Raw genomic sequence first — 22,378 nt, forward strand, 5'->3', positions numbered from 1 at the left:
GATGGGAGCTCAGCAGGACAGGAATTCAGCAAGTTACATTGTCAGACTGTAGTTTTACCCTTACTTACTTGGGATGAAGGGTCGTTACAATTTTGGAGATTTTACTTCTCTCTAGAATTGTACAGTTCCAGTTGCAGTTCCATGTGTAGGATATGAGTTGTAGCCATTTACACCCTGGACTATTGTTTGGAAATCAAAGTGCCAGGACTAAAACATCAACCTATACTTAGATTTTTTTTAGTGAGGAGTTAGATTTTTCACCCTTGTTTCAACGTATGGTAGAATTTAGGAAAAGGAACCAGCTGTGGTGAGATTTAATTCCCCCATTCATTCATGAGAGACCAGAATACACTTAAGAAGAATAGGAAGAAGAAAAAGAAAAAGAAGGGAGAGGAGGAGGTGGTGGTAATAGAGGTAAAGGAAGGGCTTATGTGCACCCTCAAGATGATGTTCATTTCAACTTTAATCATCATTACCTGGGTGAGTCTCCTCAAAACAGGAATGACACAATTTCCCCAAAGGCTTTATTCTTTGTGTCCTATGGGGCTATTTCATTGTGTACAGCATACAAAGAGGCCTTTCTTTTCATTAGATTCTCTTTCTATTTAAACTTTGTCATGATTTTTCCCCTCTTTCTTCTTGATCTCATTCTTGACCCAAATTAGAGCAGAGTTTCCTAGTATCTGAATTGTGCATACCTGAGCAAATTGGTGAAACAAGTCCATTTGTATAAACGAATCTCTTAAATCAGCACAAGAGGCCATTAAAGGTTTTCCCATTTGAATTATGGAAACTACAGTGGAATAGGCAAGTGGGTTCAAGTGGCAAGGAGATGAAAGGAGGAGCAAAAAGGGAGTTGACAAAAGAGAGACAATGTTTTTTTGCATCAGCTGAGTAGAATGGAAGTTACATAATGCCATTTGTTGCACCAGAAAAATACACCAGAAAAATGTGTATAAAAATGTATACACCAGAAAAATGTTACAGGGAGTATAAAAGATCTGAACTATCTTACTTGAGCTATTCTCAAAAGGTTCTTTTAAAGTATATAGATCTCTCCCATCTCAACTCCCCTTCCCATTTTTAAAAATGCATTAGCTTTCTATATCTTCCCAGTTCACCTCTCTTACCTTGAGTGCCTATCCATCTCATCAGCTTTGAAATTGAATGTCTTTCAGTCTTTGGATTGTTACAAAATAAAAGGATAACAAATTGATCCATTTCCATCCAGCACATATTGTTCTTCTCCAGTTGTGCCTATGAGTTTTACATTCTGGAGAGCACATGCATGCATACCATTTTGGTTGCAGAGCATAGAGATGTCTTTTCATCCAGGCTTTGAAACCCTTGGAGAATTGCTGTCAATGTTGAAGTATCCCAGTTTAAGGCAATTCCTTCTATAGGAATTCCACATTCATGGCACACATGGAGGCAGCTGGTGACATGTATTCTACCTACAGATTGTAATTTTGTTGCTGATGACATTCGTTTATATATATGACTGAACAGCATCAATTAGATACTATATGAGATGTCACTGTCAAAAGCATTCTTCACCATCACTGCTATACTTGGGGAAATCTTGGTATACAAAGGGATCTTGTAACACCTGAAAGGAAGAAGTTAGTAATATAAGCTTTGTCCTTTTTATTATTAATGGAGGTTTGATTTGGTTTATGGCACCTGGGTAATTTTGGTTATTTATTTATTTTGTTGTCTAGTACCTTATGATATTGAATGTTTGATGATATTTGTTGTAAACTGCCCTGAGTCCCTATGGGGAGATAGGACAAGATATAAATTGTTGTTGTTGTTATTGAGAAGGGGCTCATCTACACAAGACACATTAGCCTGATATCAATATCCTCCATGTTTCCACAGTTCCTAGCTAGCCATGGAGCTCCATGAGAGCTCCTGGCCATTATGTGTGTTTCTGCTGACATCAGAAGAAGGCATCTATGCATCCAGGAAAAAGGAGAGATTGCCCCTTTTCTCCTGGTTGTGTGGGTATCCTGTTCTAATATCAGCAGGGACACTGATGATGGTTAGGAGCTCTTACAGAGAGCAGCGGCAGTGACATGCCCATGTTCCATTCTCATTCTTTGTGCTGATCAGTGCAGAGAAAGGGTGTCGGTGCTGTGCTCTGTCCGAACAGTGAATTAGGCTGAATTGGACCCAGTCCATCTTTGCATACTGCCCTGAAGCCATAGAATACTCCAGAGTTTCTGGGCTAGCCCCCAATTTTGCCTGAAGTGGAGTAAAGCTGATTTAAAGCTAAAAACTTCAGGGTACTCACTGAAAATAGCTTTTTTTGTTGTTGTTGTTGTTGTGTCAGGAGCAACTTGAGGAACTGCAAGTCGCTTCTGGTGTGAGAGAATTGGCCGTCTGCAAGGATGTTGCCCAGGGGATGCCCAGATGATTTGATATTTTTATCATCTGAAAATTCTATTTATGGTGAGCCTGGGGTTCTTGGCTTGTATAGACAAACCTAAACTTTACTTCCTCAGATGCATGGATAATCTTTATCATAGTTTTAAAACTTCTACAATGTAAGTTAAAATACATGTTTTAAGGGTTTATGGCCACCACTCTTGCAGGACTGGAATTTGTGCAAAGTGAACAGCAAAGTGCAAAAGCTCTCATAGCTTGACCCATGATTGTTTGTTACCCAGTGCCTGAGGGTAGGGGCCAGACTCATGAAAATCACACATGAAAAAGAAGAAAATGAAAAACAAGTTCTGCTGGTTGCCCTACATGAGGTATATCCAAAGTCTGGTCCAGGGGCCAGTTGCAGCTCCTGTTCAAATTTCCATCGGCCCTCTCTCTCCAGGCCTCATTTCCTTGACTTACTCCCTCCCTCCCTCCCTCCCTCCCTCCCTCCCTCCCTCCCTCCCTTCCTTCTTGGGAATCAGGGCACTGGAAAAGATGGCCTCCTCCAAATCTGCTGTTTAATATGTCACCTTTGATCCTCCATATAAGGATTGTAAAAAGAAGGGAAAGTCTATAATGCATAGATGGGAAAGTTATCTCTTAGTTTGGTTGACTGCTCTTTCTCTTTTCTCCTGAAGGTGGAGACTGGCCGAGACAGAAAGCCAAGCTTCCTCCAGACTCACAGTCGGAACTGCACAGAGCTTCATAAGCACCTTACTTCTGCCACCACAGTCACGATGCACTGCCCACACACACAAGACAGCCGCCTGCCAGATGAGTGCCACCACAGCAGTAGCAACAGCAGCGAGCCCCAGAGACTTTTTGCCCCCAATGGAGAGGACAGTGACTCCAGCGAAGATTTGCTGAATTATAATCATGTCGTGGCAACTCCTCCCTCTTCCTCTTCCAGCTCTGAGGAAGGCCCTGGAGAGAAAGAACTTCATGCTGCAGTGGAGCTTATACGCTACATGCACACTTACTGCCTTCCCTCCAGAAAGCTGCCCCCTACAAACTATATTGAAGTGAAACACCAGCATTTTCATAGCCCCTCGAAAAGAGCAAAGCCAGATTGCCCCACACAGAGGCCACTGCTCTGTGCTAAAAACAGTTGTCCCTCCAGCTCTTGGCATCTCTCTCTTTTGGGTGGCAACCAATCTAGAGCCCCTGCTTCTGAGTTCTCCATCCTGAGAGAGCTGCTTGCCAGAGACCTCTCCTGTGATGTGAGCAAGCCATACAGATTGGCCAAGCCTGTGTACTCCTCCTTGGCCAAGTCTCCCAAATGTCTAAGGGCCTCTTCAATTGAGGCTGAAGGAGGACCCACAGATATGTGTAAATCCACAGCCAAAACACCACTTGAAATGAAAACTGAGCCAAGGCAAACTCCAACAGCAGAATTCGAACCTAAGAAAGAGACTGGCAGCTCTGCAGAAGAAGACACCATGAAACAGGGGACACTTCAGGCTCACCAGACCTTTGGCAAAGCAGGTCGTAAGCAGGAGAGCTCTGTTTATGCAGTGCGGCGCTCCAAAAGACTCAACCCTGACCTCAGTCCCTGGCTGTCATTCCTAGAGGAATCTCCTCCAGACTCTGCTGTGTCTCCAGCAGCAGCAGGGAACAAATCTGCCACCCCCGAGTCTGCCCTGTGTTCCTCCTTGCAGAACTTTGATACAGAAGCACCAGCAGCTGAGGTTGAAGTGAACAGTGCAGATGAGACAGACAGCAAATTTCCGGGGTTCCCAATGGAATTGCAGACCCCCTCACCAGAGAGCTCTGGGGAGAGTGAAGTGTGTGAGATAAACGAGAGCCAGTGCTATCCCTTCATGCGTCAAAGAGGTACAGAGTTGGTGCGATGGTGGTCATTGTGTTGAGGCTTAGTCTTCTGTGTCAGTATTTCCTTATGGGGGGAGGGGAGGGAAAGGGAAAGAAATGAAGCCACACAGCTCAGTTACCTTTTAGGCATGTGTATAATGAATTATAGTCCCATTTGATAGATGAGAGGCAAAGGGCATCAAGCAGAGATAATTCCTCATAAAGTACATCACTTACAGAGAGAATGGTGGAGAAAATGAGGGCAGGGTAGGGCAAGGCAGGGAGTGATAGGGGAGATGAATTTAAAATTGCCCAATGGATGTGGAGTTAAAAGCATCATACTTGTTATGGTCAGGCTCACTTGACTTTAAAACTCCCGCCATATCATGGACTAGCTATCAAGGATCATTCCTAATGTTTTATGGGAAATCTGTGATTGGATCTTGAAAGTCTCTTCTTACAATTCCAGTCAATTGTGTTCCATTTTAGAGAGATCTGAATTGGATTTCAGCTGTGGAAAAGTTAAACCTTTTTAATGATCTTTCACTAATTCTCTCCCTACCTTCCCAAACAACTATTAATTGGGAGAGTTTAATAGAAAGATAGGTACAGTGCAAGTTTCTGTCTTTATGTGTGAGTATGTAGTGGAGGGAGAGATGATTAAATCAGGGAAACTGCACATACAAGTAGGACTAAAATCCCACCTTTGCAATGCAATCCAGTTATTGTGAGGGATATGATCAGTGGAAGGGATGCTGTTGATCCACTGATTGGCTCCTCTGTGAACAGAGCTTTGGGCTACATAGGTCTTTGACCTGATCTAGCATGGCTCCTTCATATGTTCTTGAGGGCATGGATGTGGTTCTTTCAGTCATTTTGGTTTTTTCTAATTGTTTCTTCTTTCAGAAGCACCGAAGAGTCTGTCACTGCCCTTGGCACAAATGTAAGTATAATATAAAAGAACAAACATTCTGTGATTTATAGCCTATGCCTGGGTCCATAAAGATATAGCTATGCTTATTAAATCATGAATAATTGGATTTGGTCATATATATCATATCTGTTCCAACTGGGCTATATAGGAGAGCACCTCTCATGTAATGGGCAGAAATCTTGTTTACTTGCTTCCGTAAACTTTTAAATGATTCCCTTTTTGATGCAGACTGCTTAGGCCTTTTTAGAGCCTTTTGGAGGAGAGTCCGTAGCTACTGCTCAGGAGTTGTTGGCTGCTGAGAGAGTGCTGTGTCCTTGTAATTAGTTATCCCAAGGTATTTTAATCACAAATGGCGAGCTGAAGCTGGCCATTTGTGACACTTTAGTAACCTAAAGAGGAGATGAGAACTTATTTCCCCCCAGCATACAAACCTTCCTTTCATAATTATTTGGAGATCATCTTTACTCATTGCATGCTGCCAGTGGAGTTAAAATTTTCCAAAAGAGGTAACCAAACTTTTCTCCTCTTCTTTAGAGAGCCGACATTTGGGAAGCGCAATTTTGAACAAGTTCTGACGGTAGAACTATGTGGCACTGCAGGTAAGGAAAAGAGGTTTCTTCAGGATATGGATATGGGATGGGACGATGACAAAAATCCCATGATCATCTACTGGTTCCAGAAATTTAACTTCCCTGTGGCTATTGACTCGAAGATAAATAAATCTGGACATTACTAAGCACAGTCCTCTTCTCTCCATGCCTCAAGTCCCTTAAAATGATAGCTTCTCAACAGCATGCTCCTGTCTAGTGGCCAAATGATCCATTATCATACTACTCTAAAGGCAGGAAGCTAAATACCAATAGCAGGGTTTAACGATCCAAGACCCAGTGGCATGGTTAGTTGCAGGAAATGTGTGGGAGTGTATATTCAAGGAAGAGATGGAACTTATTTTGTGTCAAGAGTGAGTTGTTATATGTTCATCTATGCTGAAATAGTTTTACCATTTTGTTTTCTTGGGGGAGAAAAGGTCTCACACCACCAACTACTCCACCATACAAGCCTTCAGAGGAGGACCTGTACAAGCCAGATATTCACCAGAGGCCAGTGAAGGACATGACCAGCTCTGAACCACCACTAATGACAGGTGATGGAGCAACCTTCATGAAACACCAGAGGAAGCACCCAGTGCGAACCGAATTGTATGCCCACCTGAGTCGGGCTACTGCCCATCCCTCTCAGGCTGAACAGCACGGAGTGTTGAAACGCCCATTCTCACGCTCCTTTGGTGATCATGACTATTGCCAGGTCTTGAAGCCTGAGGCCTCACTCCAAAGGAAGGTGTTGAAATCCTGGACGCCCCCAAGCCACATGGAAAGCCAACAGAAGAGGAAGGTTTCTCATGCACCCCATCAGGAAGCAAGTGAGCTGGGTGTTGATGAACTCTTTGTCAAGGAGGGCACCAAACAACTGAGAGACCAGGAGATCAGAGCCAGTTTGACAAAACACTTTGGCCTTTTGGACAGTGCCCTGGATGATGGGGAGATGGCGTTTGGCAAGACTCCAGAATATGACACCGTCTTTGATGACAGTTGCAGTGAGTTTGGGTCCCCATTGGAGAAAGAGGAGGAAGAAGAGGAAGAGGAGGAAGAGTGCTGTATAAGTCCATTGGAATCCAAGTTATGTCCATACAAGAATCCTCTTTCTAGGACCACTTTGCACTACTGTTCCAAAAGCAGATCTGCTTCAGAATCATCATGCTGCAGATCCAGGTCTCCTGCAAGCCAATGGGCTTTCAGGTACAGTTGTGAGTTCATACAGTCCTTGGGAAAGAGCCCCAGTTAGGTTGTTGGTGGGCAAATCTGTGCATTACATTAATTAGCTTTCGTACTCTTTTGCAGTTGGTGTAAAGTTCTCAAGTCTGTCTTATTTTACTATTTGAAGCACTTCATGTGTTAATGGAGCTGTAAAACCTGGATTTAGGAGAGCCAGTGTGGAGTAAGGACTAGAATGCTGGAAGATCCAAGGTCACATCCTCACTCAGCCACATAATGCTCTCATGATCTTGAGCCTACCACTTTCCTGACTAACTCACCTTACATGGGAAATGGAAAGAGTGTGTAGAAGAGATATGTATGCTGCTTTAGTTCACAGAAGAAAGGCAGGATATAAACATCACTTCTAAATTTTAAAAAATGAGAATAAGATCAGTTTAGAGCCGGCTGGCGGGGACGAGGGAGAGGGCCTTCTCGGTGGTGGCCCCCCGGCTGTGGAACACTCTCCCTGCACACATCAGACAGGCGCCTTCCCTCATGTCCTTTCGAAAAAGCCTTAAGACATGGCTGTTCGAGAGGGCATTTAATTAAGTGCTAAACAATACGGTAATGAGAACTGGAATGGAACAAGGAATATGAGACTGGCTATGATTCCACTAAGAGACGAAGCGGATTTTTAGTGTAGTCTGTAATTGTTGTATAGTTTATATGTTGTTGAAACTGGCTTTTTTGTAATTGTCTTTTATGTGTACTGTACACCGCCATGAGTCGCCCTTATGGGCTGAGAATGGCGGTTAATAAGTGCATCAAATAAATAAATAAAATAAATTTAGAAGGCACTGGGCATTCACAGAACTGATGGAAAGAGGGGCCAATTTTTACCTTTTCCTCCTTGTGTCTCCTGAACTTCTCCAGGAGCTTGGAGGACCTTCAGAACATCAAGGGGTACTGGGAAAAATCACCTCTGCTTCCTCTTCCATGAATAGCAACTTCTGCTGGATTGTCAGTGCTTCCATGAACAGATGGAGTCCTTCTGCTCTCAGAAAGACTGCTGTAACAGAGCCAAGAGAAAAGGGGACAAAGCATCTGGGGGCTCAGAAAGACATTTAAGATATTTTACAACCAAGTTGGAAGCCAACGCCAAAAAGAGTTTTGCACAAATATGTGCCAGAAGATTTTCAAAATGCATTGGGTTTCAATTAACATAAATTCTGTGTTTCTTGAATGCTTTGTCTCTTTTTTCTGGGATCCACTGTATCCCTTTTTGTGTAAGCAAAATGTTCATTCTCTTTACAGATGAGTGGGTAGTTCAAAGGAGGCTTAAAAATAGCTTTCCCACTTCGTAACTGGTACCTTGTTTTACTCTAGATCCAAGCATGTGTCTCTGAACGTCTAGCATCTTAATCCACATATTTCTGGGCTTATTTTTAATTGAAAAGGAATGGATCCTATACGCAGGGAATATGTCTCTCCTTATTTTTGGTTGCTTACACTCAGACCAGGCAATCCATTCAGGATTAAACAATGTGCCTTCTTGTTTGCACTAGATTTGAAAATGGAAAGCCATGTCAAGATGGAACGATGACTGACCAGGGACAGATGGAGACGAAAAGAGGAAAAGCCATTGTAAGTGGTCCAGAAGCTTTGGAGAAAATTTCAATGAATGAAGTGGAAGTTGTGTAGCTTCCAGCCAGATCACATGATTCCCTCTTTCTAAAACTCATTTCTTTTTGGAGACAAAGCTATTGCCATTCAACCTCTGCTGAATACAGGAGTGAACACTGCATTGGCTAGTTTTACAGTATCCCTTGGCCCAAGACTGATATAAGCAAGAAATAGAATTTGATGCAACTGGCAACACGTTTGAGTTCCTGGCACAGGGAGAATCCTGTGCAGAATTCATTAACATACACTTTGAGGGAGCGTAGCATAGATGGGGATCCTGTGCAGGTCTTGCCATCACAGAAGGAAGCTGGGCAAATAAAAGAGTGTCTGCACAGTGCACTGATTAGAATATTAGACCTGAGAGTTCCAGGTTCAAGATTTCATTGAGTCAGGGATAACTTGGGCCAATCACTTTCTCAGGCTGACCCACCTCAGAAGGTATTATGAAGATAATAGAGAGCAGGAGGAGGGTCATGCATACTGCTCTGCACTTCTTGGAAGAAAATGTGGTTTGTAAAAATAAATAATAAAGGGAGTTTAGTAATACAGAGCACAATACTGAAATAGTAAAAGAAACAGTGATCCAGATTGTAGATCTTTTAGTTATACAGATTCATCTGCTGATTTTTATCTTGCTCCCAACTTAAGTCAATATTCTCAAGGGGTTTCCGGGTAGTTTTATTTCCAGACTGAGCAAAATTTACATATACACCATACCCTTTTCTCCCTTGCACTCTCAGATTCTGCAGACCACCATGCCTTTTTTTCCGTGCTTGCGTCTGTTCCCTCCAGACATTTGTCTCTTTGAAAAATGGAATTGACAGAATCAAAACCCTTTTTCATAACATTAGTCATTTTTTTCATAACATTTGAGATCAATCTAGTAGTGGCTCACCCTCCTCCCAAGCAAAGCTGTGAGGGAGCATTTAGCAGGATTTTCAAATTTGTTTCATTGTGGGATTATATGACTGATGTCCCATTATAATTTTGCAGGGAACTTTGAAAAGGAATGAATGATTAACAAAGAGGAAGTAAAAACTGTTGAAGTATAATATGCAGGCTACTTGAAAAGCAATAGTTACCGCAGTTCCTTCCAAAAGCTGTTTGCCAAACAGACTTTGTGCATTTAGAGCTGCCTCGTTGACTGGTGCTCAAAGGGGGTAAGAGGTGTCAAGAGTCCAGTCATAACAAGTGTTGCATCAGGACAGGCTTCAGCAGTTATTCTTCTCCCTGAACAGGGAGAAGGCCGGGTGGTGTACATCAGAAATCTTGCCAGCAGCATGAGCTCCACTGAACTGAAGAAGCGCTTTGAAGTGTTTGGAGAGATTGTCGAGTGTTGTGTTTTGACCAGGAATAAAAGGTGGGTCAAAGTGGTGCTTCCCATCTTTCATCACAAATGATATTTGAGTATTACAGGTTATTCTTTATAAAAACTAAGAACTGGGAAGATAGTTTGTCTATTCTTATTAACTTCTCACTTATTTGGAGTTGGAATACTCAAATTGAGGAATGAGTCTTGTGGGACATCTGGAAATCTTTGCTCTTTAAGGAGGGATCTGCTTCTTTATTAATACTAAGCTGAAGGAATACAGTAGATACACTTATTATGCAAGCTCATTAAATGTGGTTTGATTTATATGAGAAGTGTTTTGAATAACATAGAATCACTCTAGACAACCTAGAAAATGCGTATATTCCAGCTAATCAACATACTCAGTTATGACATGTCTTGAAAGCTCAATTGTTTAATAAATATATGCTCTACTGCTGTAGGAATATCCAACACAGCTTGAATTTCATAGTAAAAAGAGCAAAGCCAAAGAATTCACAGTGCAACCCTAAGCATATCTACTCAGAAATAAATCTCATTGCATTCAATGAGACTTAATTCCAGGGAAGTAGCAGGAAAGCTTCCCTCTCCCTGCCCAGAATTCTTAGTGAGGCCATGGTCTGGCTGAGGGCAGCCAGACCACCCTCAGAAAAGGTAGGCGGGTGTGTTGCAGCTGTTGAGGATGGGATGGGTCTGCCATTCCAACTCTCTGGGCCTCCTGACCCACTGTGGGGTTGATCCTAGGCCACACCTAATTGGTCAGTGTAATGTACTCTTAATCACTCACCAAATATCCAAAACAGGACAAGGTAATATCTTTATTGCACCACTAAAATACCATAAAACAGGTGTACTTTCAAGTCCTCAAAAGAGTGTTCATTAACCTTGGCACGAGGGTAGAAACAGAAAGTCCAAAAGTCACTCTATCTAGATGCTGAAGACACAGGATCTGTAGTGAAACAGAGTCTGAAAACTGAACTAATTCCTTCCCACCATCTCTCAAGACAAAGGGCTGTACATCAGTAGATGCATTATCTATTGCCTTTGTTCAACCTGATGAATATTCCTGGAGATTTTAGTGGTATCTAAAAGGTTGTTACCCAATTTTGTTTTTCATGGCTGATTCATTTTTCCCCTCCTTGCCTCCAGACTTTTCTTGCGGTATTCCTGGTGATGCTTACACTCTCTTTTGTTTCTCAGGGGAGATAAATATGGTATCATCACGTATCGGTGTTCTGAACATGCCGCCTTATCCTTGAAGAATGGTGCCTCCCTGAGGAAAAGAAATGAGCCCTTATTCCAGCTGAGCAGTGGTAGTTTTGGGCACTTCTTCTGGACCAGATACACTGACTTGGGTGCGCACTACTAACTGCTTTAGGTCTTTTTCTCTCTACTGCTTTTATTTAGTTGTTGCACATGTTATCATGTGTATCATGTAGAGATTTTAAAGGTGATCATAATCTGGGATCACAAATCTGATAATATTAAACTAGCAAGTTCCCATGAGCATTCTGGACAGCTGCAGTTTCCCTAACACTCTTCAAAGCTAATCTGACAGAGTGTGTTGCTGTGGTCTTTCTGTCTGAATAGGCCATGTGCTCCACTTGTGCTTTTTTCAAGAAGAGTGACTAACCAATACAATACAAAACTTTATTACGGTCACTGACCAATACAAGAAGAAGAAGAACTTTATTTTTATACCCCGCCTCCATTTTCCCGAAGGGATTCGGGGCGGCTTACATGGGGCCATGCCCAGGCAACATACAGTTAAAAACAGGATAACAAAATATTAAAACAACATAAAACAGCATCATCATAAACAATAAAACAGCATCATAAGCAACAATAAAGGTACCTCTTTCTCATTTTTGGGGGGAGGAGACCAATATGCAAAACGAGTTAAAGGATAGGTTTGTCAATAAGGTGGATAGAATAAAAAGTAGAATAGGAATAGAGCAATTATAATAGGATAATTGCAACTTAACTTAAAAATATAGTAATCAAAATAGGAACTGAGTTCAAATCCTGGTTAGGAGCCATCTATCAGGAATTGTCAATCAAACGCGTGACGAAACATCCACGTCTTTAATTCCTTATGAAATGTGGATAAGGAGTTGTCAGCCTAATCTCCCTGGGGAGGGAGTTCCAGAGACGAGGGGCCACCACCGAGAATGCTCTTTCCTTCGTCCCCACCAACCACACCCGAGATGGGAGTGGGAACGAGAGAAGAGCATCCCTGGAGGATCTTAAGGACCGCGTGGGCTTGTAGGGGAGGATGCAGTCATGAAGATAGGCACAAGCGCCCTGGGAGGGGAAGCACAGCTACCCAATGAAGCAGTTATTAAAAAACAGATTAGAAAGCAGTTTAAGATCACAGTTTAAAACACAGGTTATTGTAACTAGCCAAAGCTACACAGAAAGGCTTCCGCTTAATCCGCTAGAAGCAAAGCATAAGTCCAAGTCATGTTAAAGATAGGCTGAATCTCAGGTCAGCTTTTTTTGCTGATCAAAAAGACTCCTATCTTGGTCTAGATTAAGTTTTAGATCATCCCAAGTCCCAGACATTGGTTTATAACTTTCATGAAGTCTAATGGAAAGGAGAAAAAATGATGCATTTTAATAAAATTATAATTCTAGAGTATGTTCACTTGTTTTTGCAAAAGATTTAACATTTCACCTTAATCAATCTTTCAGAAATAATTACAGTCATCATTCCATATCCACAGATGCTGCATCCATGGATTCCACCATCTGCAGCTAGAAAATATTCATCCCAAAATTCCAAAAGCACACCTTAAATTTGCCATTTTCTATAAAGGACACCATTTTACTACACCATTGTGGATAATGGGACTTGAGCATCAATTGGATTTGAATTTTGAGGGGCCCTGGAAACAAACCCCAGTGAATACCAAGGACCCACTGTAGTTTGATAATATTTATGTGGCCTCTCAGCTCAAAATAAGACATATGAAAAAAAAGTTACTTCCCCCACCCCCCAGACATGCCCCCTACCTAGGCTTTTGATTCACCCTTAGGACATTGCTAATGAATCATGAATTAAACAACTGGATAGTGAAGTAATCCATATTTAGTATGTCATTTAAGGCAGCGCTACTCAAAATAGTTAGGGACCACTACTGATCCATAGCAGTCTTCTGAGGCTTGGAGAATTTATAGGAAGGAAAGAAATGCTTGTAGCCAATGAAAACAGACATAGTACCGGTCCCTGGCATACTGGGAGAAAATTGTTCTCTACATGAGATAGTTTGAGATGTGATGCTTGAAGGTTTCAGATAAAATGCTGTGTTGTCAGTTTGAACTGACCAATTTCTTTATGGGGTGTGACTAAATAGATTGTGTATCGGTTACTTCACTCCCCTTTAACAAATGCCAATAAAACTGGAGGGGTCAAGTTGCACACTGTGGTTCTTCATTTGGCCTGGGTCTTCCCTTTGACACTGCTGTTGTTCTGTCTCTCCTGGTGGCAGATTCCAATACTGAAGAGTCCTCCCTGGTTCCGGTTAAAAGCAAATATGAGACCATGGATTTTGACAGCCTGCTGCAGGAGGCCCAGGAGAGCCTGCATCGGTAACAGCCTTAACCTTTGAGGAATACCTCAATACCTCAGTCAAGGCACTTCCAATATGTTTACGTTTTCAAAGAATTGATTAAGTATACAACACGAACGAGAGAGAGATTGAGAGAGAGAGACTGCTGTCCTTTTAAATCGATGTTTACATGAACAAGCTGCTTCTGTCTGTGAGTCCCCATGGTGTTGATGTTCCACTGCCACACATTAGTATCATTGCTTCTGATTGGTTGTGTTAGGATGAGCCTGCAAAAGCCTCCTGTCCCCTATTTGTCCACACTTCCTTCCTCTCCACCTCCTTTTCCCAATGGTCCCCTTCCTCACTTCTGCCGTGGAGTTGCAGCTGTGTTCACCATTTCTTCTTTCTATTTTCTTTTTTTGTCCGTAGTGTGTGATGATGAAATTGTTAATTGTGAATAGAATCAAGATTGTAAACTAATTTTTAATAGAAGAAAGAAATATATACTTATAATGTATTTATGGCTCAGATGTACTGTAATTCAGATTTATTGTACCGCTTCCTTGATTTTTAACTATGCACTGTAATGAGACACTTGCCCTTTAGCAGATGTGGCCTCATCCAGAAGGGTGCCCTTCATTTAGCAACTCGTCCCCAAATTGATATCCCTTTCAGTCCTACCCTTGATGAACCAAGGGATTACAAAGTAAGGTTGGAAGATTCCCATTCATGTGGATAACATTTTGGGATCTCTGCTCTCCAGTCATTAGCTGTGTGATTCTACAGACCCTGGGTGTAGAGAATGAAATTCTTGGGTGGTAAATTTTTCAAAATGATATGACAAAAGAAGTTATAAGGAATGTTTCCCTCCTTCCCTCTGCTTCCTGGATTGGCAGTGGCCACCAAGGAGTGAAACACCACTGGTTTTCCAAGCAAAAGAAATGCTGTGTAAGAAAAGTCTTGCTGGGTTAGACTAAAAGCCAATCCTGTCCATTGTTCTGGTTCCCAGATATGCCTCTGGGAATCCCAAAGACAGGGCTTGATGACCATAAATAGTCCTCTGCCACTATTGTCCTCTAGCAATGACAAAGTTAGATTACCTCAGAACCTGGAAGTAACATAAAAATATTGTTTTCTGATGTTGGCCATTGGTACACTTAGCTTCTCTGTAAAAGCTGATGGCAAGACTAAAAAAAAAACCTGAAAGCAATCTCCAGAAGAATTATGCTAACAGTTTCCCTAGATTTAGTGATAACATTGTTTCATGAGGTCTCCCAACACAATGTTGGGTTTAAGGTTCTGGCACGTGGAACAATGTGTATAAAGGCCATACATCTCATCACTAGTAGCCTCAGGAATAGTTTCTTCAGCCATTGGGTCATCTGACCAAAGCAGAATCTCTCCCCAGAGCAAGGGGCTCCTCTTCAAAACCCCATCAAAAGCAATCAAGAGCATCCTTGCCTGTGGACTGGCCATGTGTACAAAGTGCTTAAAGCTGGCTAACAGTGCATGGATCATCAGCTTAGGCTATCTGTGAATGCAACACTCCTTGTAAGTGGAGTCATATAAGCCATAAAGCATATAGCCATTGCTACAGTTTACTTGTTTCATTCTCCTTCCCATTCCCTGCCTTCTATTGACCTATGGATGTATTCTTGGGACTCTAATCTAGTGTCTCACACAAACACATGCACATTTTCTTGATTGGCTTTTCAAAGATTCAAAGACCTAAAGGGTCCTTGAGAAGTAACATAGCATAGAGGTTAAAATGTTGGACACATCTGAAAGATCCCAGTTGAAGTCATAGAATCATTGAGTTAGAAGAGACCTCGTGGGCTATCCAGTCCAACCCCCTGCAGCAGAAAAATCGCATTCACAGCACCCTCTCTGCTTAAAAGCCTCCAAAGAAGGAGCCTGCACCACACTCTGAGGCAGAGAGTTCCACTGCTGAACATCTCTCACAGTCAGGAAGTTCTTCCTAACGTTCACGTGGCATCTCCTTTCCTGTAGTTTGAAGCCATTGTTCCACGTCCTAGTGAAAACAAGCCTGCTCTCTCCTCCCTATGACTTCCCCTCACATATTTGTTCCTATTGGGATATGAAATTCAGAGAGACCTGATTTTCTCTCTCGCCTATCCTATCTAGTAAGTTTGTTGGGAGGATAACATAGTCATTGGAGGAAAGAAAGAAGATAGGGAATAAACACAGAGTAATTTGGGGTAGTTATTTTTGGGAAAGAGTTTTGGATTTTGATTTGGACCATAGAATAATAGAGTTGGAAGAGACCACATAGGCCATCTAGTCCAACCCCTTGACATGTAGGAAAAGCACAATCAAAGTATCCCTGACAGATGGCCATCCAGCCTGTTTAAAAGTTTCCAAGGAAGGCGCTTCCACCACACTCAGAGGCAGAGAGTTCCACTGATGACCAGCTCTTACAATCAGGAAGTTTTTCCTAAAGTTCAGATGGAATCTCCTTTCCTATAATTTGAACCAATTGCTTCCAGTCCTAGTTTCAAGGGCAGCAGAAAACAAGCCTGCTCCCTCTTCCTTATGACACTCTTTCACATATTTATACTATCCTGACTCCTCTCAACCTTCTCTTCTGTAGACTAAACATATCCAATTCTTTAAGATGCTCTCCAAACCTTTGATAATTTTAGTTGCCCTCCTCTGGACACCACCTTCCAGCTTGCCAAATATCTCTTTTGAACTATGGTGCCCAGAATCAGACGCAGTATTCCAGGGAAAGTGTAACCAAAGCAGAATAGAGAGGCACCATGACTTCCCTCGATGTAGACACTATACTCCTTCTGATGCAGCCCAAAATCCTATTGGACTTTTTAGCTGTTGCATCACACTGTTGGCTCATGTTCAACTTGTTGTCTATGAAGACTTCAAGATCTGTCTCAGATGGACTGTTGTTGAGCCAGCCATCACCCATTTTGTATATTTGCATTTCATTTTTTTTTTACATTTGTCCTTGTTGAAATTCATTTTATTGGTTTTGGCCCAGCTCTCTAATCTGTTAATGTCATTTTGAATTCTGATCCTGTTCTCTGGAGTATTAGCTATCCCTCCTAATTTGGTGTCATCTGCAAACTTGATAAGTACACCCTCTAAACCTTCATCCGAGTCATTAGTAAAGATGTTGAATAGTACAGGCCCAGGACCAAACCCTGTGGCACTCCACTAGTCACTTCTTTCCAGGATGAAGGGGAACCATTGGTGAGCACCCTTTGGGTTTGGTCGCTTAACCAGTTATAAATTGAAGGATGCCAAGTCATAGCTTGCGTGTTCAGAAACCTGAATAAATTATAAATTATCAGCTGCCACAGTGGTTTGCTGTGTTAACTGACCAAATTATCTGAGGAATAGTGCTATTCTTGTACTCTAACTAGATTTAATGTTCAGGGGTATGTGAGGGAGACCAAAAATCAATAGATACATCAAAGAGAGATAATTTTCCAGTGGGGAATCAAATACTTTGCTAATTTCTCAGTAAACCACCACATTTTTTTTATTTTTCACAAAAAGTTGAGACCTCCGGGATTGCACCATCCCATGTAGATAGACTACAACAGCCTTAATTCTGCCAGTAAATAGATGCCTCTTCCCTAAAGGTCTCTGGCATTAACATGTATTTAATTTGAATAAAATGCCACAGAATGCCACAGACCCTCAGGCCAAAAGCATGTCATCCAAAGGTTCACCTTTCTCATTATCTTGGGAATGGCCTCACGTGTCAGAAACAACACAAAGAGTCAGCTCATGTATGTTACCATATGCTCGATAATCAATTACTTGATTATTTCTGTCTTTGGATGTGGTGCTTTTATATTAACAAGAGTTCATTTCATGCAGTAACTAACATGGTTCCATGTGTTGTTGGCCTAAATTCACTGTCACTGTATTGGCAGCTGCTGTGTTGCGCACACCACCTCGGTATGGGCAAGGCTGGTAGATCCCTCTCCCTGTAATCTGCCCAGATCAAAGTCTGGGTGAAGCATCTGCTATTGACAAGTGCCTCATTGTAGCTCTGCCTTTTTCTGTCCTAGTATTTCCTCACCACAATGATGTTTACATGTGATTGCTATAGAGCTTACTGTAGAATGTACATAGCGACACATTTAGGGTGGGTAGGACTGTCCTGTCCTGTGCTGTGCTGATGTTTTCAGAAAACAATCAAACAAAAATAATTATTATAATAGTAACCACCCCAACAATCAATAAGTGGAATTCTTCCATCTCCTGACTTGGTTTCAAGGGTAGATCAAAGTTCACAGCTAGCTTCGGTCAGAGAGATGGAAAATGCATCAGTGTGTCGAAAGTGTTGGAGGAGCTGTCATTCTGCTCTCTGGAAGGAACTGCCTTCAGCGTGAGTTACTTGCAAACATGGCTTTATAAGTGGGTTCTGTATTTCAAGTTGCTTTTCAGAGGCTGGATGATACATGCCAATGATATTAGAGCATACCTGTAGTGTGTTCTAGGAGGAAGAAAGAAAAGTCTGTAACGCACATGGCCTCTCAGTCCTAGGTATAGGGAGAGGTGCAATAAGTGGTCTTTGTGTTGCCTGAAGCCTATAAAATATTATTTTGTTTTATTTTGCAAGAAACGTCATTAGAACTTTATGCAATATGCACACATGTGCACAAACGCACACCTGTATTAGGGAAAGGGAGCTGTGGAGGTAGAGTAAGGGGCACCAAACTCTTCTCTCTGCTGCTAGGCAGACAACAAAAGCTGTGAAGCCAACCATGTTGAATGTAGATCCTGAGTGGCATGGTTTGACAAGGACGCACATTTCATGCTGGTTATGGCAGACCAGTCCCTGTTAATGGATGTACAGCTACGTCTGTATCATTCCCACTGGGAGCAACGTGAGAAAGTCCTTTGCTCTTATTTATTCTTTTACTAGCTTCAGATGGTACAGCCTGGAACTGTAGGTTTTTAAGCAAGAGGTCTCTGTAAAAGCCAACCACCCCCAAAAGTAATGGTATCAGAAAATTTCAGGAGGGACAGAACACACTAAAGATTTTAAAAAATCTATTAACTATAGTGCTCACTGCCATGTGTTGCAAAGAGTCATCCTGGGATGTTGCTGATGAAAAGCCCAGCTCTGTATAACCCAGGAATCTGTAGGATCATTTTGGAGTCAAGCCAGATTTTCAGTATGAATGTGTTCATAATTGACCTACAGAACCTGTGATCCACCAACACAAATATATCTAGCCTTCCCGATTGTGTTTCTCGCTATGATTGGGGAAGAAAAAAATATAATAAAATGGAGGGGTGGGGAGAAGCAAGAATTAAGTATCTTTACAAGCTGAAATAGTTTGTGATATTTGCACAGCGTAAGAATTTTCATCTTCCTGTAGAGTGGATTAAACTGGAGCCACAATATATATATACACTAGTTGCAGAATGCAATGCAGTTAAAAGCCATGATTTTGAGCTGGCAAAGGGGTTAAATAAACAGTTATTCTTTAGTAGGATGGGATTAAAATGAGCATTGTATCGTACTATAGCCATAACTGCCACTAACATATTCAGGCAGAGTCTTTCTTTGTGGATTTCTGTTCCACACTTTTTGACTTCACAGGGGCACAATATGGATGCCACCTGGGTAAGAGCAGTCTCAGAATGGTGCCTATTTGCTAAGGGGAGGAATTCATTGTCTGTATGGTCACCTTCCTTTTTGGAAAAGCCTGCCCTAGTTTTTTTTGTGAAGTCTGCCTACACTTTTCCTCCATTCATAACATGAATTATGCCAGCATCCCCACAGTCAAGGGGTAGGTCTAGCCATAACATCAAGCAGCAGAGCAAACCAAGCCCTTGTAAGACCAGGTGGAGAAACCAAATAAGGAGAATTCATTTTCCAGGGTGATTCGGAACAAAAGGGTGTATTAAGAAAGGCAATCATGAGGGAGACGTTTATTTTTTTAAATAGAATTATCTATATATGTAGGTGCCTGTGTGTGCGCACACACATGTGTGTGTATGTGTCAGAGAGAAATCTCTTCCTTTTTTAAAATCAGGAAAAAATACCTTAAGATAGGAATAATTCATAAGCCATTTCTTTATCCTTGGATTGTTTAATAAACCGTTGTTCTCTATGAAACACAAAATCAATACTGATGAATTGGAAATCTTGAATCTATGGAGGAAGGGAAGTTCCAAGGTAACACAGCGAAGAGACTGAACACAGGAGGAAAAAAATGCAGTTTCAAAATTGTATGATGGGAAAAGTCAGCTTCGTATTCCCCTCTGAATGTGACCAGTCTGAGCTGTGCTACCGCCATGAAATTGTGATGCCAGCTTCATGTTGTGTTTCCATAGGTAGTATTAGATTGTCAAAAAGCCTTAGAGGAGTGTGTATGTATATGTGTGTGCGCACCGAGCACATGTATGAATGACTTCTTTATTTTCATTTGCTGGGTAAAAATAATGTTATTTATAGTCCTTACTTTGTTCTTACAGCAGGGTAGTCTGTTCATGACACTTTAGCAATATGACCACACAAAGCCATCAGCTTTCCATTCTCTTGTTTTATCAAGATTCTGGGGAGAGGGTAGATTGTTTAGGCCTCATTCTCATCCAGGTACTTTGCAGTTGATTCATCTTGACCCCTACATTACTGAGTTTCGTGAATCACTTCGTGAGCCATCTATAAATTTTGATGTCTGATTATACATACCTCCTTGCACTTAAATTGCAGGTACCTTTTCTTGCACTTAAAGTGCACTGCACCCTTCACCCCAAGCCCCAATAACCTAAGAATGGGTGCAGTCTGCATTTTACCTCCAGGTGCCTGGAGGAAACACACGAGAGGTAAATGGTTACTATGGTGGGGGGGGGGGGGGGACGGGCACCAAATTTGTTCTAGAAACATTGGTACAAAAACGTACACATATACAGGGCTTACTGTGGTGTGATGCATCTCACATTGCAGGTTCTGTGGTTGTATCTTGCAACCTTTCTGGGTTCACATAATTGAAGACCTCCAAATGCTCCCTTCATGTGGAAAATTGAATGCCATCTCTCTGAAAATTAAAATGTCTCATTATTCAGAAGAAAGGCATCAGACTCTGGTTTGGAATTTTGTACCCTGTATAATATTTTCCTTCAGTCCCCAAATTTCTACTGTTGCAGAGAATAAGGCCAAGAACTATATTTGCTGTACAGTCAGCTCTCTGCATTTCTGGGTTTGACTACTTCAGATTTTAATATTCAATGGACTGGATCAAAATGGAATCTCTTGATCATCCAGTGCGATTCTATGGTCGGTTTCAGATAGGAGTTGACCATAGAGTCCAGTGGTGAACCAGAGCAGAACTCTAAAGTTAACTATCGTCGAGGTCCTGTGCTCGTAACCCCAGTGAATGTCAAGGGCTGATTGCATTTGTACTTTTTTCTCTGTAACTTTGTCTGCTTTTGACTTCAGATGCCTAAACTACAAGGCTAGGAATTGAGGGTCTAAGAGAAATTTTCACTGGCGGGTGCAACATTCTTATTTGGCAAGGGCAATGTCCTCATTCCCCTTCCCCTCAGCTATATCTGTGAGGTTGAATACATGGTCCCCTTCAGCACAAGGTTCATCTGCCCTTGACACACTTGGCCAGTGTGAACAGTGTAAACACAAAGCTTTACAGAAGGTGGAGCTGTTTGCATTTGGAGAGTTGTGCCTCCCATTGCATTTCGTAACAGAAGACAGGGGCAGCCCAGTTTGCACACAATGCAGTCCATCAGCTTGCACCCAAAACACGGATGTAGATGCTGAATTTGGGGTGGGGGTGGGATTATTTTACATTCTTCTTTTTAGAACATAATTATTGGGAAATTTCTTTCCATTATTTATGGGAGAATCAAGGTATGAGGTGAATAGCCACAGGTACCCCAACAGAGTCTGGTTTTAATACAGCAGTTGATGCTTTAGAAATCATTATTTATTGGAAAGTTTTTGAGGGAGAAAGAATAATTAATATCACTATTTTGTGGTGTGTGTTTGTGAGTGTGTGTGAACCAGAGAGAATGAAGGAGACTAAATTGATGCATTTCTTGAGAAAGGTATAAGAATTTCACGTAAAAAAAAAAGAGGGGCACATTTGCTATGTTATTTATAATAAAAGTTAGATTTTATTTTGTTTTGAAGATGACACTGCTAATAATTAGAAGGGCCCAGTTCTGCCTCTCTTTTACACATATTAATGAAGTAGTAATTTGCTCCTGCATAAGTAAAAGCAGCAGGATTGGCCCCTTCTCTAATCAATAAAATCAAGTTTTTAGTTTGCGATTTTACAAAAAAAAATATTACTAGACGATTTTTTATATTTCACTTAATTTCCCCCAGTTGTGTTCTGTTTTGTCCTTATTTATGTAATATATTTTAACCTTAATTGGCATAGATTCTTATGCCTTTCCTTTGTTATTGTCATTTTTTAAAGAAATATTTCTTTCTAGTGCGATTTCAATGTCTACCTTCTAAATGAGAGAACGTTTTCTTGTATTTTTACATTGTCAGATTCTATAGTTTCGTAGATGATTTAACCAAATTGCTCAGTGTATTCTCTATATCTATCTGGTGGGTATATAAAAGTTCTATTTTAAATTGTGTAAATACTTCAGAACTGGCTTCTTTTTGAGACTCCCCTGCTGTGGAGTTACTTGTTTACATCACAAAGACTGTAGAATCTCTACATTCATGTACTGTAAATAGTGAAGTGATCTGCCTATAAATAAATAAACCATAACAAATACCCTGTGGAGTCTAACGTGTTTAATTGCAACTCTGTGTGTGGGACTGTGTGTGTAAATGCAGGGCTTCACAGCCACCTTCACTTCTGTTGTCATCTACTGCACAAAAGATGTCTGCAAACCACTGCAATTC

General features: G+C 41.5%; 1 protein-coding gene across 1 annotated transcript in view; it reads left to right on the forward strand.

The window, feature by feature from the left end:
• The window catches only part of PPARGC1B (PPARG coactivator 1 beta), a 146,462-nt gene extending 124,215 nt beyond the window's left edge, over positions 1-22,247 (forward strand). The window contains exons 5-12 of the mRNA XM_060765052.2: positions 3,069-4,263; positions 5,146-5,182; positions 5,708-5,772; positions 6,201-6,969; positions 8,493-8,571; positions 9,849-9,970; positions 11,141-11,295; positions 13,432-22,247. Coding sequence (XP_060621035.2) covers positions 3,069-4,263; positions 5,146-5,182; positions 5,708-5,772; positions 6,201-6,969; positions 8,493-8,571; positions 9,849-9,970; positions 11,141-11,295; positions 13,432-13,535 — 2,526 coding nt within the window. The 3' untranslated portion in view covers positions 13,536-22,247. The remainder of the gene's footprint in view (positions 1-3,068; positions 4,264-5,145; positions 5,183-5,707; positions 5,773-6,200; positions 6,970-8,492; positions 8,572-9,848; positions 9,971-11,140; positions 11,296-13,431) is intronic.
• The last annotated feature ends 131 nt before the right edge of the window (positions 22,248-22,378 follow it).

Source organism: Anolis sagrei, chromosome 2, assembly GCF_037176765.1.
Source record: "Anolis sagrei isolate rAnoSag1 chromosome 2, rAnoSag1.mat, whole genome shotgun sequence".
NCBI lineage: Eukaryota > Metazoa > Chordata > Lepidosauria > Squamata > Dactyloidae > Anolis > Anolis sagrei.